Source organism: Bos indicus x Bos taurus, chromosome 15, assembly GCF_003369695.1.
Source record: "Bos indicus x Bos taurus breed Angus x Brahman F1 hybrid chromosome 15, Bos_hybrid_MaternalHap_v2.0, whole genome shotgun sequence".
In the NCBI taxonomy this organism is placed as follows: Eukaryota; Metazoa; Chordata; class Mammalia; order Artiodactyla; family Bovidae; genus Bos; species Bos indicus x Bos taurus.
In genome coordinates, this window is record NC_040090.1 from 50,850,031 (window position 1) to 50,873,678 (window position 23,648).

The following is a 23,648-nucleotide window of genomic DNA, read 5'->3' on the forward strand; positions in this document are numbered from 1 at the left end:
CTACCCTGCTGGGGTAGTCCTGGTGGTGCCAGTGAAACCTGTGCTCATGTTCTGGGTATGAGTTTGCATATATGGCTTATTTTAAAACCTATTAGCTCAACATATCATTACTTTCCAGGTGGAGCTAGTGATAAAAGAATCCACTTGCCAGTGCAGGAGATGTTAAGAGATGTGGGTTTGATCCCTGGGTTGGGAAGATCCCCTGGAGGAGGAAATGGCAACCCACTCCAGTATTCTTGCCTGGGAAATCCCATGGACAGAGGAATCTGGCAGGCTACAGTCCATGGGGTCGCAGAGAGTTGGACACGACTGAGCGTCTGAGCAGAGAAACTCAATTATGATTGATATGATGATCATGACTTCAGAAATGGGGTCTGTGGCTTTTAATAGTGTGGAACCCAGTTGAACTGGAATTGCCCTCTCTCTTACCCAAATTCTTTCTCTTTGCATTGTTCCTGGTACCCCTCCTCCAGATGGGTAGTGTTGAGGGATGAAGGCTTGCATGTGGGGCAGAGGAAGCGTTTTCGAGCTCACTCTTTCACTCCTGGATGGCATTTCACCTCTTCAGCCAGGATGTCTCAGACAGATGCCCAACCAGAAGGGACCGGAGGCCCACGATGCTGTTGGAGCATCCTCTTCGTTTCCATCAGCAGCAAGTGGTCCTCTGGTCCTCTGAGGGAGGGGTCTCACTCTTAAAACACTATTGATCAGGGGGGATTTTGTAGAAACTAACACCTGTGGTTGGCGGTTTGTTATGTCAGTGCGTACTGAAACGTCTCTGGGCAATGAGACATATTATTAATAAAACGCCTTTGGTCAATAAGTTGTTAATGGACACTGATGAAATAATAATGACCATAGTAACATCTGAAGACATGGTAGGAGAAGAGACCACTCAATGTAATATAAGACTGCTCTGGATCGACTGAGGACACAGTTTCTCTTTATTAAATCATCTGGGAACCACTTAAATGGAGATGCTAATGGGGTGGATGAACTAATTACAATGGTGCCAGAGCTGTGTTGAGGAGAGGACGAGCACGCGACCAGGAAACGAGACGCCACAGGTAGTTTACAAGGGAGCTGGCAATACAGTCAGGTGTGGGTTCCCTTTTTTATAATTACAAAGCCTTGTCACAAATAAATACACCTGAATCACACAGAGAATTAATGATACAATAGCCTTATAAAGGAGAAAGAAACCAATACACCTCCCCTAACAGCAGGTTTAGAATGGTCTTTGTGTAACCAAAATGCTTCAGGGTGCTGTTCCCATCTTGAGTGGTAACCAAAGGAACAACCAGTACATGTTTCCCATTATACATACATACATATATGTATATGTATATATATATGTATCCTGTACAGAGTCCAAGAATAGTTGAGCAGTTGTAAAATTCAAATTTCTGTGTAATGGCAACTAAATGGTTCAGTATAAAACCATTGTAAGAACTGATAATATATTAAGTTTGACTATCCATCATCATAATTTTAAGCCTACATACACTGAACAAAATATTATATGTATTTAAAAATCAAGTTATTTCCTCTGCACAGAGGTTTTTCCTCCCTTCCCTTAAAGTTTTGTTATAGCCAGTCACTTCCCTAGGAAAATTCAATATGTTGACGTATTAAAGAGGCAGATCCAATTTTAATCCTAAGTTTAAACATGAAAAGCATCTGCCATCACTAACAAAATATCCCGCATCACCTTTCTAAAGTGAACTTTAAGCTAAACAGCACAGATACTAAGTTGCTCTTTCCCCACCCTCCTCTGCAGATCACACCCCTCCTGGGGAGGCAGCCCTCCTGGCATCTCTGAGCCTTCACACGCGCATGCAGGACTACAATTTAAATGCAAATAACCCTGAGCCGCATTATCTGAGGAGTTGGTGCAGACACAGCACAGTTGTGACTGCCTGCGAAAATTAAAGGGGGTTCATCTGTATTCTGACACACGCGTGACTTAAGAGTATATTCAAAAGAGCAATTCATCACTGCTTTCAAATTAAACACTGGAGTTGCTGAGTGCCTAGGTTACGTGGAATGCCTCCCCGTTGATCACATAGGGCTGCCTTTCTACAAAGGCAACGAGATAGGAACTTCTCTGACTGTAGTTTTTCAATTAGTCCCGATGACAGTAGGTGACTGAAATAAGAGACTTGGTTTAATATGAACACAGCTAGTTGAGTGGAAAAGATACATTTATGATAATACTAAGCACAACTGGATGACAATCTATATGCATTTCAGATTCCACTGACAGGAAAACGACCACATCAGCCTAAAATGCAAGAAAACAGTGATTTACCAAACTGACATCACTCCAGAAGATATTTTTTATTTTTATTTTATTTTTTTGCAAAATCATCTTTCAAATATAAGGTTACTTTAAAATAATTCTTTGGTTAAAGTATAATGAAAATAAAAACTAGAAACTCCTCCAAGCCTTTCAATACAGGGTGAAAAATACCCTCTCTTTCAGCCATCAGATGGCCATTTAATCAGCCATTCAGATTCTATGAATCTAAATGTAATGGAAAACACTGTATTCTGAACTCCTTGCTAGGGTGAAGGAATGTGCTCCTAGCTACCATTGCAGTGAGAGAGAAGGAGCCTGGGAAAATGAAACCCCAGCTTGTGCATTAAAATGTGCCAATTATTCTAGTCCACAGAGGAATCAACGTGGCATTTTAAAATCACTGAAACCAAAGTCTATCTGTGAATAATACTGGGTTGTCAGCGGGATGATGTGGCACACGTGTGAGAGCAGCCGACTGTTTCAGACTTTCAAGCCCAGATTAAATCCTTTAATTTCATCTGTCTATTTCAGATAACTTTCTACATTAAAAAAAAAAAAAAAAATTCCTCTTACAAGCAACCATTTGCTGCTTCTGTCTAGCATTTCCTTCCATCTCCCCTTCCTCCTTTCTAACTCCCCAAAATATTTGTTAATAAGCATCAGCCTCAGATCAAAAAGAACCAGCCTGAACTTTGAGTTGTGATAGACAGCAACTGAGAATTTTAAATGGATATGAAATCACATAATACAGTTGTCTTTTCTCTTTCTTATATACATAGATGCAATGTAATTTCCAAAGAATTTCTCAAATAGGGTCGTCTGAGTTTAGTTTTTCAAGTAGGTAAATGTGGAAAAGGAGAATTTCATGTGAATTGAGATCATTCAGGCCATTCTGATCAACAATCTGGGTCCTCAGAGGAATTAACTCTTTCACTCAAGGTTTTCCACCTAAAATTATTCAGAAAATTATTTCAGATTTCTGCCTTCCTTTGCTCACACATAGGACTGCAGCCCACCTAAACCACCTAACAGGTCATCAAAGGCCTAAGTCCACAGAGAGGGAGAGAGAGGGTAAGTTCTGAACTGTCTTCTGTATAAGTACAGATGCTGCCCAGCACACACTGCTACACTTTTCAAGGAAATCGGAGATGAGATGTTCAAGCATCATTCTGAGCACTGAAAGTCCATGAAAATTTGTGGAGAATCTAATAAACATTATAGATCTGGTGACAGTGGACTTACCTCAGTACAAATAAAAGAAGGACTGGCCATAATGGGACTTTTCTCTTAACACCTGTAATGTACTTCCCCCGTTTTGAGCTGAAACTTTGTAATCAATCATGTCAGCACAGTTACTTCTAGATCCAGAAGATGGATCAGTGTGCAGTGCTGGAAGAAATCAAGGTTTGTTTCTTAAAATATAAAATTCATGACATCTTTCTCTAAGTGACTTAAACCCAACAGTGATCCTCTTGCTAATTAACATGCGTAGCCAGCATCCTTTCACTTCCTCCTGTTTTCAAGGATCATCAAATTCTGGTTTCAAATGGGAGCGCAGATCTGTTTTTATATACCATGTGTTTTCTGCATTTGGGTTTTGAAGCTTATTTAATGCTACAATATACACTGATCTGTTTTACATGAATGCTCTCTTCAAAGGGCTGGGATTTCATTTTGCAGGTATATCCTACAGAGTGAACTACACCGTGCCAGACCACTGTCTGCTACCGTCGACAGTCAGCTAGTCACACAATTAACTAGGCATCAATAACTGATGTTTTGGTTTGATTGCCGTTTATTTTTCTTTTAAATAAACTCCCTCTAAATTCAAGAAGCAGGTGTGACGAGCTACCACAGGATGTGGTAGCTCCCAACTTTCCTCAAGTAGCCCTACCTACCTATTTTAAATTATCATAGCAAAACAGACGAACTAACACGACAGCACAAGCAGCAGTGTGGTCGTGACTGTCATCATTTAAGTTCATTCCCTGACTTCGCAGTACATCCCTGGCTGTGATGGACGTGTTTGTGGATGTTCTGGTCGACATGTACTGCGAGTGTATGATGACCTGACCCTTGGTATGGTTTGGAAAGATGTCCATATTGCACAAGAATGAGCTTCTTGCTGACTCAAAGGATGTATCTGACATACATCTTTTGAAAATGTCAACATCCTTAACCGGTTAACACGGTCTAGACTCTTGGGGCAAAGGCGAGCAAATCGCAAATGATTCAGAAGTGCTGTGGCTTGTTAGGCTACAACACGAGTCACTCCAAGTCACTTGATGTTTTGCAAGTTTGTTGCGCCTACAATTGAATGCTTCACACGTGCATCTTATCTTCCTCCTGAGTCCAAAAGTGCTTTGGAGAGCAAAAATGCTTTCTCTCTCCGTTTCACAGACAGAAGCAAGAGGGTAGGACCGTAGCAAGAAGCTGCAGTCAGCTGTAGAGAAAACGTGATGGGGTGGTACCGGTGTAAAGGTTAGGGTCCCCGAGCAGGGGTCTTGAGCCAGCAGCACTAGTGTGTGGGTCGCACTGAGCGTTGAAACTGATGGGAAGCCACAAGTTTCTTAGTAACCTTGAAGGAATCCTGCAGCTTGGCTTTCACTGGAGCACGGAGTCTAGAAGAAAATCCCATCCCCAGCCTGGCAGCTTGGAGTCTCTCCAGCTGGACCTTCCTGCATCCTTCCTGAGGGTGGGCTGGCGGCTCCCTCTGGGAGGACCCAGGCTCCTTAGCCAGCACATACGGAAGTGAGAAAAGACCCTCCACGGTAGCAGGTGCCCTGATGTAGGAAGACAATTCTCAAAAGGGTCCAGAGAGAATGAATTTTATCCCTGAATCAAGTCTTTCTCTTCTTGACACAGTCTCATCCTAAGAACTTTAAAGCCTGAAAGATGCTGAATTCTTCTTTGTCCACTTAGGATGTGGTGCAGACTTCCCCACTGGTACTAAACACACACACAGACACTTCTCCCCAAGCCTTCCTCAAGCTGCTGCTTCTCGTTCGCTCGCCCGGTTACTCTTGTAGCAGGGTCTCTCTCCAGTTGAAGCCCCCGGTCGGTCCATGGGTCAGAGGGAGAATTGGCGGGTCTGTCAGCTGCCAGATTCCAGTTTCTCCTAATTCTTCACAGGAACAAAACCCCAAGTAGGGGATCTGAAGGAAGACAGAAAAGGAAGGGAAAATAGAAAACAGAGGCTGAGTGCTTTACTTTTTACCTGGATGAAGGAAAATTCAAAAGAATGAATGGGGCCTTTGCAGGCAAGCATCCCCTCCAAAATATCACTAAAGAAAATGAAATGGATACAACTGATCCATTAGAAGGAAGAGTATTCACAATGCAAGAGGAGTCTTTGGAAGGGATTCGTTGAACAGTGGGCTCTCCTAGTATAGATAAGTAACTGTTTATAGATGCTTTCTTAATAGCGTGGGAGATAAAAGCAATCATGCATAAAGCTAAGGTGCTAAGAATTCCTTCCCGATTGCAAGTCAGGCTGAAAATGCAGCTCAAAAGTTTCTGAAATTATACTCGGACAATGGGAAAGATTATTCAAGTTTTAAAAATGTTTCATCCTGCTTTATGTCTTATTATCATTTTTTTTTGGCATGTGTATCTAACGTTCAAAACTGAAGCTCTGCCCTTCCTACCTTCAGTAGGCATGGCATTTCAAAACTTATTCGTGTGTGTGTGTGTGTGTCTGTCCAGAGCTGCATTTATGAATAAGACAAAAGTCTCTGCCCTCAAGCAACTTACAGACTAACAGAAAGGAATGACACATGAACAATCTTTTTAAAAATGAGAAAAAAATTGCAATCAAGTTTGAACTGGTTTCTCTGGGGACAGATACAGGAAGCATGTAACTCAGGCTGGAGGGAAGCATGCGTGGGAGGATGGCTGATGGAAAACCTTCCACAGGCAGGAAGAGGAGGAATCCAGATGTGCTAGTCAGCCTGGTGGATTTTCTGTCTTGCTGCCTTATTCCCAGGTTTGCCTTTCAGCCTCATCATTTTGACTCACTGCTTCCTTTGGCTTACCCGCCAGGACCTCCCTTCCAGCTGAGCTGTCTGATTTGGCCCACACACCTCTTCTTTGTCCAATCCACTGTCCCACAGGGAAATCCAGGCAGTTTGCTTATAATTCTTAGCTCCTTCCTAAATTTTAGCTCTTAGAAGCTAGATCTAGCTCAAACACATCTTTTTCTCTTACCCAAGGCCTGATAAAGTGCCTTAAACAGAGTCCCACTCAATACATCTCGGTTGAGTGAACCAATGTATCATCTTCCCAGCTCCAAAGAACTTTGCTATCGGTCAGCACTGCACTATTCTGAAACTGTAAGGCACCACAGGCCCCTGAAACACAAGTGGGGATTACCTTTCGGACCATCTGTACAAAGTCCTTGGAGTTCTGAGGTGACAGGCCTTGTAGTTGGCAGGTACATGCTTCCAGGGAAGATGCGTGAGCCACAATCAGGATGTTATTTCCTGGGGGCAAAAAAACAAGGACCGGAAAATCTGATTCTATAAAGACACATGTAAACCTTGTAAGTACCTAAGTCAAGTTTTCCAGGGAGGGACAAACATTCTCAAGAAATAAGACAATCTGGCCAAGCAATATTTTGATGCTTTGTATTGTTAAGGCAGGCTGATGTCATTAAAAAAAAAAAAACACTTTTAATCTTAAAGTAATTTGATGCACAGGTTACAAATATATATTTTACATATTATATACGTGTGTGTATATTTTATATACACTGTGTACACATATTATGCAATATGTACCTATGTATACAGGTACACGCCAGGGAGGTCCCAAGTATTCTTCCCCCCACTTCTTCCCATAGCAACACCTTGCCTAACTAGAGTATACTATCAAGACTAGGAAATGAACACTGCTACGGTCCACATAGCTTTATTCAGATTTTACCAGGTTACCCAAGTCTATCACACGTGCAGCATTTTGTAACCACCACCGCAATCAAGATACAGTAGCGTTCTGAGTCTACAGGGCTCTCTGCTATTACCTCTAATGCAGTTTTCGATGCTGCTGCTTGTAGAACTGTGAGCACATGAGACTTTCTGGTTGACAGAACATGCTGGGTTTCTTTACAGGGGGAATGGGTGGTCCTACAGGGGTGGTGATGAAGTGAGGGGCTTACAAGTGGTAACTGAAATGTGGGGACCATCCACAGTACTGTTAACTAGGGCTCCCCACCGTTAATGTTCTGGTATATGTAAATCCAGCCTTTGCTCTATGAAGATGAATATCTTTAACTTTTTTTGGGGGGGGGGCTGGAAATGGGCAGACTCTTTTGTAACCTGCCCTCTTTACTAAAAATACTATAGTCTTACATATCATTAAATACTGAGTTCAAGGACTATAAAATTCAGTGGCAGACTTGAGTTATAGAACACTGCTCTTGGTGGCAGCGATGATGGTAGGTGTGTTTGTGTAGGTGTGTTCATGCTCCTGGATCAAATTACAGGCAAAACTGTGTTATGCTGAAGAATTTATGGAAATTATAATAGGGAACCTCCTTCCGAGAGTGCGAGATGTATTGCTGAGATACAAAATTCTGTTATTTCAAATAGCAACCAAGTCTGAAGTATTTCCATGGAATATCTAGCATTCGAAGTACTCAGAATATGACAAATTTTACATGAAAGTATCTGCAATAGGGTCTAGACATATTTTTCTTTCCTATTAAATGAGTTCGACAAAGCATGCTGAGCCATCCTGAACAGCTGACTAACCGTGATGGAGAAATGATCACAGATTCAAGTACGGAGTCCGAGGTAACACCTACCTTTACTTTTACATTCGCTTATGATTTCCTTTGTTACTTGGAAACTTCTACTGATATAGGTGTCATAGGATTCTGAAACCACTAATTTGCTGACTGGAATGTGAGGTCTGCAATAGAAAAATGAACCAAGGCATTGAAAACATTTTGCTCTCAAGACAAAGCAACTGACGTTACTCTCAGCTTTATTTCAAGACCTTTCGAAAGTTCCCATGTTTCTGTTTATCCTAGAAAGGATGGAGGCATAGGAAAGTGTATTTCTACTATGCACAAGTGGGGTTCGAATGTGCAGGATGCACAGAAATGAATGCCATGTGTGCGTGGGGTCGAAGTGACCAGCTGAAAAATGAAACATTCAGCGCAGGTTCCCCTTGCAGGATGGCCCAGAGCAGCTGAACTGCCTTTACTGGCAATCTGTCCTAGGTCACCCATGTAAGAGGAAGCAAAGCAGAGGTTAGATCTCTTTATTTATTTAAGTAATCGGAGATTTCCCAAGCCTCTGTAAGCTTACACACGATATATAAACAGTAACACGGTCTAAGTTTAAGGTGTACAAACTACTGATTTGATACATTTATACATTCAAAACAAAGAGGCACAAACTTAGTTATAAGACGAATACATTCTGGGGATCTCACGTCTGAGCTGACACCTCCATCATGTCACATAATTACCATTTTCTTTTTTATGGTGAGAACATTTACTCTCCTAGCAACTTTCAAGTATATAATACAGTATTGCTAACCACAGCCACAGTGCTGTACATCAGATCCCCAGAACCCTCCAACTGGTAACCCTAAGTCTGCACACCTTTGACCAGCCGCTCCCCGTGGTCATGTGGGATGTCTGTGGTGTCCGTGCTGCTCTACTGTCTCTCTGAGTCTGGCTCTTTTAGGTTTCGCACATGTGGTATGTCCAACTCTTTCTGGGAGATCTTGTTTTCAGTTCCTTTGGACATACCCCAGGAGTGAGCTTGCTGGGTCATATGGTAGTTCAATTTTTGATTTTTTGTGGGCCCTCCATAGTGTTTTCCACTGGGGCTGTCCTAGCTGACACTGCCCCCAAAGTGTGCGAGGCTCCCTTCTCCCCATCTCCTCGCCCCCACTTACCATCTTGCCTTTTTTTTTCTTTTGATGATAGCTGTTCTAACAGACGTGAGTGAGATTTCTCTGTGGTTTTGATTTGCATTTTTCCCAATGATTAGTGATGATGAATGTCTTTTCATGTACTTCTTGGCCATTTGTAGGTCTTCTCTGGGAAGAAATATCTATTCAGTTCCTCTGCCCACTTTTTAATCAGATTGTGTTTTAGCTATTGAGTTGCATCAATTGTTCACATATTTTGGATGTGAAGTATATGACGATACCAGGTATGTGATCTGCAAGTACCTCCTCCTATTCTGTATCTTATCAGGCATGTATTTTACAGATATCGTCTCCTATCCTGTAGGCTGCCTTTTCATATTGTTGCTTCTTCTGCTTTATAGAAGGTCTTTAGTTTGATGTAGTCTTCCTTATTTTGTTTTTTATTACATATGCTTTTGGTGTCATATCTAAAAAAATCACTGTCAAAGACTTTTCCCATGTTTTCTTCAGGTGTTTTATGGTTTCAGTTCTTTAAATTTTTAATCCATTTTGAGTTAATTTTTGAGAGTGGTGTAAGATAGGGGTCCAATTTCATTCTTCTGTATGTGGTTATCCAGTTTTCCCAACGTCACTTTTTAAAAAATGATTTACTTATTTTTGGCCCCCCTGGGTCTTTCTTGCCGTGTGCAGGCTTTTCCCTAGTTGCGGTGCGTGGGCTTCTCATTGCTGTGGCTTCTCTTGTTTCAGAGCACGGGCTCTAGGTGCACGGGCTTCAGCCGCTGTGACACGTGAGCTCAGCAGTAGTGGCGCCCAGGCTTAGTTGCTCCACGGTATGTGGGATGTTCCGGAGCAGGGATCAAAACCAACCTTCCCTGTGTTGGTGAATCTTTAACCACGGGGCCACCAGGGAAACCCCCAGCATCATTTATTGAAGTCTACCCTCTCTCCATTGAGTATTCTTGGCTCCCTTGTCAAATATTTGAGGGTTATTTCTGGGCTCTCAGTTCTGTTCCATTGGTCAGTGTGTCTATTTTTATGGCAGTTACTATAGCTTTGTAGTATACCTTGAAATCATGAAGTGTGATGTCAGGTTTATTTTGGCTATTAACATCTATCGTGGTTCCATACAAATTTTAGGATTGTTTCTTCTATTTCTGTGAAAAATACCATTAGAATTTTGATAGGAATTATGTTTGATCTATCGATGGCTTTGAGAAGTATGGACATTTTAACAATATTATTTTTTATGATCAAAGAGTGTAGGACACACCTTTGTATCTTCTTCAGTTTTTACCTAAGTTTTGCAGTTTTGAGAGTACAGATCTTTCCACCTCCTTGGTTAAATTTATTCCTAAGTATTTTACTGTTTCTGGTGCTATGTGAATGGGTTTGTTTTATTTCTATTTCATATGGTCAAGGTTAGTGTATAAAAATACAGCTGACTTCTTTTTGTTGTTGTTGAAATTGTTAGTTGACTTTTTAAAATGTATTGTTTTAAAAACTTTATTGGCATATAGTTGATTTACAGTTTTAGTTGAAGTGTACAGTGATTTAGGTATACATATATTTATTCCTTTTCAGAGTTTTTCCTTACATATTATTACAGAATATTGAGTTCCCTGTGCTATACAGCAGGTCCTTTTTGGTTATCTATTTTATATATAATAGTGTATATACATTAATCCCAAGCTCCTAATTTATCCCTCCCTGCCCCCCTCCCCCAACTCCCTATTTCTCATTTGGTAACCATAAGTTTGCTTTCAAAGTCTCTATTTCTGTTCTGTAAATAAGTTCATTTATACCATTAAAAAAATATCCAAATATGAATGATATGATATCTTTTTTTGACTTAATTTGGGAGCTTCTATGGTGGCTCAGATGGTCAAGAATCCACCTGCAATGTAGGGGCACAGGTTTGATCCCTGGGTTGGGAAGATCCCCTGGAGAAGGGCATGGCAACAACCCACTCCAGTATTCTTGCCTGGGAAATCCCACGGACAGAGGAGTTTCACTTCGTATGATAATCTCTAGGCCCATCCATGTTGCTGCAAATGGCATTATTTTGTTCTTTTTAAAGTGTTTGGCTTTACATTTAGGTCTTTGATACATTCTGAATTTCCTTTTGTGCATCACTGACTTCCATATGTTGATTTTGTATCCTGCAACTTCACTGAATTTGTTGATTAGTTCTGACAGTTCTAGGATTTTGTATGTATAACATCACATCATCTGCAAACAGAGTTTTATTTCTTTCCAACTTGCATGCCTTTTATTTATCTTGCCTAACTGCTCTGGCTAGAACTTCCAGAACTAGGTTGAATAGCAGTGGTGAGAGTGGCCATCCTTGTCTTGTTCCTGATCTTAAAGGAAACCTTTCAGTCTTTCACTGTTGAGTATGTTAGCTGTGGGCTTGCCATATATGGCTTTTATTATGTTTACATATGTTCCTTCTGTACCCAATCGGTTGAACATTTTTATCATGAAAAGATGGTATATTTTGTCAAATGCTTTTTCTCTATCTATTGAGATGATCATATAATTTTTATGCTACTCAGTGTGGTATATCATATTTATTGATTTTTACACATTGAACCATCCTTGCAGCCCAGGGATAAACCCCACTTGGTCATGGTATATGGTCCTTTCTGATGTGCTGTTGGATTTGGTTTGCTACTGTTTTGTTGTTGAGTATTGACCTGTAGTTCTTTTTTCTTCCAGTATTCTTATCTGGTATCAGGGGAATGCTAGCCTCATAAAATGAGTTGGGAAGTTGTTAAGGATAGGTTTTAAAAACAGATGTTAGGTCCATTGGGTTTGTGAGCTAATAACCCTTAACCAATCTCTCCTTTTCTTTCTTAGTTTTAACAGAGACCACATACCTGGCCCTAGGAGAAGCCCAGAGAACATAAAGATGAGGAGAACCCAGTTTGTGTGTTTGGGGTGAGTAGGCTATTGATGTAAATGATAGTTATGACACAATGTACATGGCATATAAAAGGACTTTCAAAGTAGGGCCCTCTGATCCTGCTGACCCTGAATGTCTTCAATCCCAGTCGCTTCTGTCTGCTTCCACCTTCCTTTACTATTTAGTTTTCTGGGCTATGAGATGTTTATCTTGTTTTTTTTTAAAGTACAACTATATGATATTTTCTGCTTCCTTGTCTTTTGTTGTTGGTATTTAGTGCATGGAGGAGCTAGTGTGTTCTTGAATTCTCACGGCATCTTCATCAGCAGGCATTGCTGCTGCTAAGATTTATTGAGAGGTTCCCATGTGTCAGCCTCTGTGCAAAGCACCTGTGTTCTTTGAACATATCCCATCTAGCAACACTTTTGCAAATTCTGAATTTATGGATGACAAAAAGGTTTGGAAAGGCTACAGATGACCTGTTTACGTCATTAGAACTTTTAAGAGCAGGGACTTAAACCTGAGGCTGAACTCAATGCCTGTAAAGTTATCCTCCACCCTGGATGGCTTCTGACAGTGTCCTCCTCAAAACTGCCCTTCTGTGAACTTGAGTTTACTGTCTGGACAGAAGGGATTCTGTTCCATTTGAAACCCTCTCTCAGTTAAATAACATTCTCATAGCAAGCATCTCTCTCCTAGGAAACCACCTTCTGAATCTCATAACACCCTGGGGAACGGGGAGAAACATGACTTGCTAGGATGTGCCTTGCTGTTCAGAGGCAAAGTCTTTCTGTTCCTCCTTCCTCTCATCCAGTTCCATTACCACTCACAGCACCTGGTCTCCCAGGAATGCCCCCAGCACTCTTGACAAAAGGCCTCTTTGTATGGCCCAGGAGTCACTGCAGGGCAAACCACACAGAAATGTATACAATTTTTATAAGTGAAGAGTTGGGAGATGCTGGGATCCAGTTCCTTTTGATCAGTTCTTGCCTTGAAGTTGAACCTGTGAATGGCTTCCCTGTTTGAATGGGTCCCGATGAGGATGGGACTGTCACAGCTTTCTCACTCCTGTCAGCAGCAGGCTTCCAGCCACACCTGCAGGACCCACGTACTGTTCTCAGAGTCAGGCAGGTCTCCAACCACCAACTAGACTGGAGCCCAGATCTCTGGGTACTCGGGTAGTATCCGTGGAACAGTATTATTCCTGGTATACACTCTACTCCCCAGCCTACTCTGGTCCAGGCTAGAAGATTAGGCTTCTGCCCTGAGTCCCACACCAAAGTATGACTTGTTGTTCCTCTAATATTCCAGATCCAAAGCTCCACACCCCCTTTCTGCTACCTCCCCCAGTCATCAGGGTCCTGTTCTAAAGCCCCATCCAACTGGTGTGTATTTCGTTTTTTCTGTCTTCCTGCTTCCCACCCAGCTCCACTGGGGCAGCTTTCTATATTTAGATGGGTCTTGTTACCCGTGGATGAGGCTTGTATATTAGTTACCAGCCTGAATCCACCTTTCAGCATCTCCTCCCTCCTGTTCAAGGTGATATGAATCTAGAAGCCATGCCTGCTTGACTTACAATACTCTGGCTATTGGTCCTTGCCTCTCTGCATTTCTTCAATCATTTGGGTACCACTACTTGCTTTAAAAGAATTGCTCACTTGACATAATTACTTTCAGAGGGAAATTGACTCTAGGGACTATGCCTCTCATGCTTGATGGGTGAATTTCACAACTAATTTATAGAATTAGATGCTTAACTTCACTCCCCTCCCCCAAACACAAAATGGTTACATTTTGATTTTCTGTAGAGGAAAACAAAATCTGGAATGTGAACCATGTCCTCACCCTGGGGTTGGCATTCATCCTTCTGTTCATACTACTGATGGGGTATGTGTGAATAAGCTTGGGAAGAACTGTAGGATGCACTTAAGGGGGATGGACTGAAGACATGGCCTGAGAGGGGCTGGGTGGTACGTGAGGAAAGTCATTTCACCCATGTTGGCAGTAACCTGCTCTCTTTCCAGGGCATAGGGATGACGGCTGTTGGCGTGGGGACAGTAATTTACTGCTGTTTCCCCAAGGAACAGGAAAATAGTGACCATAGTGTGGACAGGACAAAATGTGAATTATTTCAGCAGGGGATCTGATTGATTTAATCTTATTTCTGAGGAATTCTAATTCTACATATTTATTAATGAAGGGGGTTACCTGAGGTCTTTGTAGAGCCAAAAACGAGGATGGAAGAAAAGATAGCCCTCTTAGACCTTAGCCAGAAACTGGCATTGCTTTGAGGTTTGGGTAAGTATTTGAAGTGAAAGGTCATGGGATGTCACAAGGAAGAAAGCTCTGCTTTCTTAGTCAAGAATTGTTCCAGATTCTGTCTTAAGAACTATGAATTTAATTCCCCATGGTAATGGTGAGTATCTATCCTTCCTCAAAGACATTTTACAAATGCTCGAGTGGATTTCTTTTTTCTTACACTCAACCTGAAACTCTACTTCAGACTGACAAGGTAATAACAACAACTAACAAAAATATTTAAACCAAATATAGGGTGAGGAAAAGCCCATTGCTTACTAAAAATAGTTAAAATATGGCTTGTTGTTATTGTTTAGTCACTAAGTCACGTAATAACACAAAAAGCCTTTTCTACCACGTCACTAAGACGTGCTGAGTGGATTTCTGATGGTTAATGTACTTATGTTACAACCTATAAATATTTCTTCTCAATAACAGTCTAATGAAAAAAGCAAAGGACTACTATAAAGCTGATTACGCAGTGCTTGACACGAAGAAAATGATCAATAAAGGTAAGTTATTATTATTGTCAGATGTGTCCATTACATGGGTAACTTTCAGAGGTCACTGAGCTCTCTCATATATGGAAGTGGCTAGCTGCCATCCTGGGGTTATGGTGGTAATGAATAAAGATAATTCAAAGTACTTTGAAAAATTGAAAGTGACAATCCAAGTCAAGGCACAGCAATTTCCCTTATTCCCCAACAAACTTCTGAACTGCTTGATCGTTAGCTGCTGTGTGCTTCTGGCATTGCAAGTGGTTTTATTAGCCACTGAAATGGATGCAGTAAAATCGGAAAACCCTAGTGAATGTGTGTCAGAGGGAGACACACTCCATAGTAATGCCAGACACAAAGGAATGCTGATTCTCCAATTTTTTTTTTTTTTTTTTAATTGTAGCTTGACTTCCACCAATATGGACAACTGTCTTTGGGCTACATCTGGTCCTTCACGCCCTTATCTGGCCTGGTGAAGAGTACTTCCACACTGACCTCAGGGAAACAGAGGTTTCAGAGAGTTACCTGTAGGTTGTATCAACACTTAGGTTGGCTGCGGCTAGCTCTGATGGAGGTATCCACGCAGGTAAGGTGTTCCCAGCAACCCATTTTGTCCATTCAAATAAGCCAGGCTCCACTCGGATCTTCAAGTGATTTTCCTGTTGTAAACCTTAGAGATAAAATGAAGATGAACAAAGTATAAAAATTCTGATAAATCTTCCCTTTCCTGTCGGATGCTACGTATAGCTTAAAGATGGTAGAAGCATGCAGGTTCAGACAAGGGTTTTTCATCGCTGTAATCATAAACACGTGAGAATATTCTGGTGACACCTCCAGGATGTATGCGCACTCTGAATGGTGTCCAATTTTTTAAAAGATCATTATGTGTATAGTTTGTACAGCTCTGTGACTACTATAATTCTTCTTTCTAAAGTCAGTTCCAAGATGTTCTTATCAAGAAACTTCAGAAATTCTTTAGCATTCATTATAATAGCTTACATTATATTTGCATATCATATATTCATTTTCTCTACTAGAAAATCGAGTGTTGAATATTTGCCAATGCACAACTCCTGTGTTTTATGATAGTGTCATTGTTCTTGGAGTAGGAACTGGCTCTGTTTAACTCTTTGTATTGCATTTAGCCCAGTTTTTCTGTGCAAATGGAACAGATAATGCATTTGAATACATAGATGCATTCTGGCTTAAAGTAAACAAATAGACGTCTCAAATATAGTGTAATTTCCTTGCTGGCTCATTCGTTGTTTGGTACAAGTAAACAGTCAAGGCTGTTTCTTCTAGTTTTTCTTTCAGTGAAATGAGAATAGAGATTCCTGTAACACAGGCCTCTGTGGATTTTAGGGCAAAGGCTGAATATCTTTATATAACAATGGTGCTTTTGAAGTTACTCCAATCAAGTAAAACAAGGATGGTTCATATTTCCAGACACCTAGGAGAACTACTGCTGCTGAAAAGGAGAAGCAGACAGAGCAGAGTGGGAGGAGACAATTTGTTTTAGTGCCAAAAGAAAAAAAATCGTGCTCTGTAGGCTCTAAATCATTGCCAGACAACAACATTTTACAAGCCTGCAAATCACTGAAGAGAGCTTTAGATTTTCAAGAAAACAATATCTGTATATTCTCTTCATCTTGCTTCTGCTATCAGAGTATGATTTTGGGACTTTTGCAAAGTCATCTTCTGAAAGTATCATTGCTAAACATCTCAAATTCAAAACTTCCAATTGGCTGATGTTCGCCTGAATCCAGGGTAATCTATTATTAGTGTCGGATTGTCTAGTGATGGAGGGATGGACTAGTTGACCTTCATCAAGTCTCACCTTTCAAGATGTTGTATGCAGTCTGGACGCAGCGCAGGGACGGGGAGCAATAGACGTGGTCGATGATGGTGTTACTCTCCAGTAAGGCTTCCCCTGCAAAGGAAACCAGAGAAGAATCAATCTGATAATTTACACAGCCTCAGCATGACTCTCAGTGTGGAAGAGAGGATGCCAGGCAGACCCTGCAAACCTCTCTTCTCAGGTGGGGGCTCACGTGGGGCCAGCAGTTTCAGTCTCATTTTCTTTTAATTGACTGGTTTTTGGCTGTGCTGGGTCTTCGTTGCTGCTTGGGCTTTTCTCTAGTTGCACTGTCAGGCTTCTAACTGCAGTGGCTTCTCTTGTGGAGCATGGGCTCTAGGTTGCTTGGGCTTCAGCAGTTGCAGCATGTGGGCTTAGCTGCTCCACAGCCTGTGGGATCTTCCTGGATTAGGGTTGCACCTGTGTCTCCTGCGTTGGCAAGTGGAATCTTAACCACTGAACCATCAGGGAAGTCCCAGTCTCATTTTCAACAAGTCTCCTGCCCAGTATTTCTATGGAAGATCAAGGGACACACCCCTTCTTGTCTTTCGCTGTCTCTCTGGTCCTTACAAGCAGTAACATGCCCATCTTTCCTGGATGAAGTGCAAACACCTTACCATGGTGGTCAAAGTCTTCCACAAACTTTTCTGTCTCCAGCTTGCCAGTTTCTGCTCACAATCGATGCTCTAGGAACAAGACGGCTTATTTCCTCCGTACTCTAGATGCTGCTTCTCGCATCTATGACTCGATGGTGATCCTCCCACTGAGATGCCTTCCTGCCCTCCTGCTAACTTCTACTCTCTTCTGGGCTTATGTCTTCTTTGTGCTCCCGTAACATTTGGTACATAGTTGCATTCTTGAGTAAAGCACACTCTATGATATTCATCCACTTACAAGCCTCCCCGAGGGCGGGGACTCATGCTTAGATCCCTAATACCTGGTGTAGTGCCTTGCACAAGGTAAGTGATCAAACCCTGTGTGTTAAATGACTGAGTGGGACGAGGCTGTTGGCTCTGCGTGGCGGGTAAGGACCAGACCTGCAAACAGCTGAGCATCCTGGAGACCGATTGGCCTCTATACTCTCAGCCACCCCTGAGTGCCTCCTCCTCACCCTCCCGCAAGAAGCTGACCTACCTGCCATGCTGAGCCTGACCCTGCCCCATCACTAGGCCACACACCCCTCCACAGGGATTCTACCTTGTTCACGTTGTTAAACCAACCCAGTGCCCTGAACCTAATGGTTACTTAATAAATCTCTTTTGAATTGAGTTAATGCAGTGTAGGAAAGCCATCAGCAGTGTCCTTGGCATATCTGCTGGAGCCAGTCTTTGGAAGAAGTAGCCAGAAAAGGCTATGTGGTCACTCTGGGACACTTACCCACAAGTCTGGCTTGCATACATCCAAACACCGTGATTGGAGCATCTTTCTCGTAATCCCGGAAACCGCCGCTCCGCTGAGGTAAGCTGTGAGGCATGTTTAGGTTGGTGCGTATGTAGCGGCCTGGAAAGAAATGTCAGACCAAGGCGACATGAGTTTCTTGTTTCCTTAGGACTTCTAGTGCTGATCCTGCTGGCCCCTCCACTTCCATTCCCTTTCGCCAAAGGGAAATGGAACTGAGCTCTCTAGAAAATACTGACACTCTTCCTTTGGCAGAGTGTCTTCAAATCCATGCGTCCATTCTGCTGACAAAAGTAAGAAGAGCTTAAGTCTTTTTTTCTTAATAACTAGTATTCTTTTTTCTTTTTAAAGTCTTTATTGAATTTGTTACAGTATTGCTTCTGTTTTTTGTTTTGTTTTGTTTTTGGCCACAAGGCATCTGGGATCTCAGTTCCTGGACCAGGGACCCAACTTGCAGCTCCTGCATTTGGCAGGTGCAGTCTTCACCACTGGACCCGCAGGGAAGGTCCCAAGAGATGGTTTTTAAGTGAAAGTAACAACCAGACACTCCAAAGCAGGTCGGACTCTCTGAGATGCAAGCCTATCTTAGACAAATGAAAATGGAACTAAATAAGCCAGGGTAACTTACTGGAGGGAGTTCTGGACCTGGAATCAGGACTCCTGCGTCTGCCTGTCCTGTGGCTCTGGGCAAGACATCTGCCTTTTGTGGTCCGTGGTGTCCCAGTTGATAGACTGGAGGCGAGGACAATTCTCTCTCCCCTAACACTCCAGACTATCAGGAAGGACTTACAGTGTAACAGTAAGGGGCACTTTCTGCAACACAGTGACTCCATCTAGATAAATGTAGCTTGCCGCTGCCCCCTAGAGGCTGTGAGAGGTATGCCAATGCGGAGCAGGCCAACCAACCCACTCACCTTTGGCATCGAAGCACTGGGATAGCCAGTACTTCCCAAACACGACATCCATCCTCTCACCATGCCGACACACGAAGAGGCATCTCTTCTGAGGGCCAGGCTGGCTGCTGATCCTCAGAGGCTGAGGACAAAGAAAGGCTGTGAGTGAGGGTGGGGCACACAAGGAAGTAGACACGTCTCAGGGCTGGGTGCAGGTGAGCCGGGCTCTAGAGTAAGTCTCACTAATGTTTAATTAGAATAAGTACCCCTTAAGTACCCTGGATTTAAGCTGGCCTGTCTATAAGATGGGCGTGGTAAGCCTCATTTACTGACCTCAAAAGCTATTTTGAGGCTTAAATGAGATGAATTGCAGGTGCTCTGCAAAATGAGAAGGGTTATGAAGATGGTTGTATCGTTACTGTTGCTGTTCATTAACACTCGGCTACTACTGAACAGGAAGGCAACCTGAGTTACATACAGCTCAGAGGCAAAACTAGCCAGTATGGAGAGACGCCATCTAGAGGACAGCTTCTTCCCCTAAGGAGATGCTTCATCAGGAGGCGAGAACTTTCATTACCACAAATGCCCCTGCCTCATCTCCCCTACATGGTGGTAAGGCCACGTGGTCCATAGTCTCCTCCAGCCAGAAGGTCCTGCTTTGCCAGTTCTAATCACAGGTTAGGCTCTGTCGTCCGGCTGCCCGCACGATGGTGTCCCTGGAAATGGCTCGGGGAGGACAGCAGCTACCTCTGGGTGATGAAATCGGCAAGTCCAGTCAAAGGCTTGTCTGAATGACCCTGATTTCTATCACTGCTGGGTGGGTCCTTGCAGATGTTTCTAGATTTCTTCTTTCTGATGGAGGCAGCTCTTGCCAGCTTCCTCAGGGGCTGTCAACTCCTGTGGGCTTGGCATTGACCAGTATAGTACACACACTTTGCATGTGCTTCCTGTTGCCCTGGCAAGGCTGGTATGTGGGATGGTGGCGTGGTCTTTTCCACTGCCTCTCCTACTGTTTCCTAACTCAAGTTCCAGACTCCAGCCACTGTCAGCTAGTCTCTTGTTCCCTAACACACCTGAAATTTTAGTTGGCTTTGTATTAATGTAGACTGTTCAAAACCACCCTTCCCCGGAATGGATAAAGGTGTGGTACACATATACAATAGAATGTTACTCAGCCATTAAAAAGAGTGAAAGAATGCCATGTGCCACAACATGGGTGGATGCAGAGATTGTCAAACCAAGTGAAGTCAGTCAGACAGAGAAGAAGTACGGTATGACATCCCTTATATGTGGGATCTGAAAAGAAATGATACAAATGAACTTATTTACAAAAGAGAAAACAGACATGCAGACTTAAGAGAACAAACTTCCGGTTGCCTGGAGGAACAATGTGGGGAGGGGATAGCTAGGGAGTTCGGGATGGATGTGTGCGTGTGCATCCTAAGCCACGTAAGTCGTGTCCGACTCTGTGTGACCCCATGGACTGAAGCCCGCCAGGCTCCTCTGTCCATGGGGTTCTCCAGGCAAGAATACTAGAGTGGGTTGCCATGTCCTCCTCCAGGGGATCTTCCCGACCCAGGGATAGAACCCACATCTCTTCTATCTCCTGCATTGGCAGGCAGGTCCTGTACCACTAGCGCCACCTGGGAAGCCCTTGGGATGGATGTGTACACTCTGCTGAATTTAAACTGGGTAACCAACAAGGACCTACTGCGTTAGCACACGGAACTCTGCTCAATGTCATGTGGCAGCCTGGATGGGAGCGGGGGTTTGGAGGAGAATGGATACATGTATTTGTATGGCTGGGTCCCTTTGCTGTCCACCTGAAACTACCACATTGTTAACTGGCTATACTCCAAAATAAAAAGTTCTTTTAAAACCCAAAACCCCCTTCCCCCAACTCCCCCGTCCTGCAGCCTTTCTGGCATATCTCAGACATACACTGAGCATTCAGTATGTGCCAGGTACTGTACTAAGAACCGTATTCATATTTCCTTTAATCTTCACAATGCCCCGTGAAATTGATACTTCAGGTGACCCTTGAACAACTTGGGTTTGAACTGCACGGGGTCCAACTAATACACAGCTTTTTTTTTTTTCCAAAAGTAAATACTACAGTACTCTACGATCCACAGAGTGTGGAATCTGAGGTTGCAGAATGGTGGATATGAGGGTACCAAACTGGGTAGATGGAGGGCCAGCTCTAAGTTACAGTTCGATTTTCCAGCCCTTGGAGGTCTGGCACTCCTAACCCCTGGATTGTTCAAGGGTCCACTGTGTTACTTCTTTATAGATAACACGTCCCTTGCTCTGCGGAGCAGTCTTCCTTACTAGTCTAGACCCAGGAGCTGGTAATCATTGTCAGTGCCACCCATCTGACTCTTCTTCTTCTTAAATTTTTGTTTACCTTTTAGGATGGTGTGCCCTGAGAGATCGGTAACCCTTTCAGGACAGAAAAGTCAATGCCTCACCCTTTGTGAAAAAAGGTGCTCAGTGCCTCCTGAGCAGAGTTGAGGATGTGGCCCTGATGGTCAGCCCTACCTGGGTGGGCTGGCAGATGATGGTGAGGGGCGTCGCGTCCCCCAGGCCCTGGTCCTCATACTGCCGCCTCTCCAGGATGCCGTCCCCAAAGGAGAGCGCGTTGGAAGAGGATGTGTTTAAGATGGAGTAAGAGCTGTGGAGGGAGACAAGGAAGATGTTAACTGAGGAGGAACATCTTTTTAAAATGTTTTCATTGAAGTATAATTGACAATATTATATGAGTTTCAAGTACACAACACAGTGACTGGGTATTTTTATAAGGAACACCCTGTTTCATACTGGAGTCTTGCAGTTAATAAATTAGGGGTGGATGGATTTCCATGCTTGGAACAGATGTGTTCATCCCTCTGGGCAGGGATGGGGCCTGCGATGCTGTGCTTATTCGGGTGCCGTGGGCCTGGCTGGCACCAGAGGCATGCTGCAGAATAATGAGGTATCAATTCTGTACCATTGTTTCCAGCTCTTTTCCTGGCTCCAAAGAAATAAACAATTCCTGCTGCCTTTAATCTTTTCCACAGTGATTTCCATCTGAACTGACAAAGGAGAAGGAAGATTCTGACCCTCCCCACCACTTTGCCTGTGGCTCCGCGTGAAGCCACAGAAGTCCCTGGCCATCACCCCCTCTGCCACCTCCTTCCGTCTCCAAACCCCTCTCCGTCTCAATCACACCTCCAACAAGAGGACTAAATACAGCATTTTTCCAGAGGACACCATTCTCACCAGCTGTGTGGAGCTATGAGCCAAGAGTTCTTGTTTCTGGATGTAACTACAGAAGCCCCCCAAAGAGGTCTTGCTGAAAGACAGGCAGCAGATCATGCCATGTTTAAATTATTCTGATTAGCAAAGTTTCCAAAAAGCTTTATCTAATAAAACACTGCAATTCAAATACGGTTGTTAGGCAAATGCGACGGACAGTTCCTCCTGCATCAATGGGTCGTGTCAAGGGAGAACATTTTAATTTTAGATTTCTTGCTACTTTATAATCAGGGTAAAGTTCCGTATGTACAAAACAGCACTCAGTCTAACACAGCCATTAGCTTTTTGGTTATTCTTTTTGTTATTTCTAAGGAAATCTTGTGCCACTCACAGTCTCATAGACTGGCTGTTTTCATTTTAAACAGAGACCCTCCTAAACATCACAGAGTTAAAGAAAATTCAGTTTCATTGTCTGATTCATCAAAGCTCCAGGGCCTGAAATGTCTGGATCTATGGAATCATCCTGACATCATGCTTGTACATGTTTCCTAGTTTCTGCACTGTATTACAGCTGTGAAGACACTGACTGGATCCCTTGTCCTTCAGCTCAGCTGGCAAGGGGACTGCTGGCCTCCTCCTCTTCTCAGGCATCACTGGAATCAAAGGCCCCGACTCCCCGAGACAGCGTGAGGCTGACAGTTCCAGTCAGACCGCAGTCCGATGAGGTGCAGAGAGGACGATGTACCTGACACCCGTAATTACCATGGAAACACCTCCCAAGGACACATCAGACCTGGGGGTCAGCTGCGGAGGAGGACTACTTAGCCCACTCCAACTCAGAGGCTTCCGCCAATTGACATGTGTCTGGAGATACTCAGGACCAGGCGAGGTGCTCTCACAAAGGTGGTAGGAACATGTTTCCTTAGGAGGAACTCAGAAAACTTGAGAAGGACAGAGGAAGAAGAGTCGTGAAGGGTCGCTGACTCCCCAAGTCCCTCCCTGATGCTGGAGTTCCCTCTGCAACTTCTCAGCAAGTCAGCAGGTGCTACTTGAGGAGCCCTGTGACTCTCCCTCCCCCGGGCTACCTGGGATTAGGAGTGAAACGAGACTATCTGACAGCCTTTCTGAGTCATTTCCACTTCTGGGGTAAACAGGAAAGCACCACGCTTCTATAGGATCACTGCAGTGGAAGGGACATCTGGTTTGGGGAGCATGTAAGAGAGGACTAGGAAAGACAAGTCAGAGAAAAAGAATAACCATAAAGCTGATGGCTGTTTTAGACCCAATGCTGTTTTATACATGGCACTGATCCCTAAGAAGCAGTGTTCACAGATACCTATGAGGGAAATGCAATTGTTATCTTCATTTCGTAGATTAG

General features: G+C 43.3%; 1 protein-coding gene across 1 annotated transcript in view; it reads right to left on the bottom strand.

Annotated features, from left to right (window-relative positions):
• Window positions 1-921: 921 nt before the first annotated feature.
• UBASH3B (ubiquitin associated and SH3 domain containing B) overlaps window positions 922-23,648 on the bottom strand; it is a 153,053-nt gene continuing 130,326 nt past the window's right edge. Inside the window, exons 7-14 of the mRNA XM_027563452.1 lie at window positions 21,575-21,707; window positions 19,055-19,175; window positions 18,120-18,242; window positions 16,725-16,817; window positions 15,413-15,557; window positions 8,106-8,212; window positions 6,674-6,783; window positions 922-5,457 (exon numbers count right to left, since the gene is read on the bottom strand). Coding sequence (XP_027419253.1) covers window positions 5,320-5,457; window positions 6,674-6,783; window positions 8,106-8,212; window positions 15,413-15,557; window positions 16,725-16,817; window positions 18,120-18,242; window positions 19,055-19,175; window positions 21,575-21,707 — 970 coding nt within the window. The 3' untranslated portion in view covers window positions 922-5,319. The remainder of the gene's footprint in view (window positions 5,458-6,673; window positions 6,784-8,105; window positions 8,213-15,412; window positions 15,558-16,724; window positions 16,818-18,119; window positions 18,243-19,054; window positions 19,176-21,574; window positions 21,708-23,648) is intronic.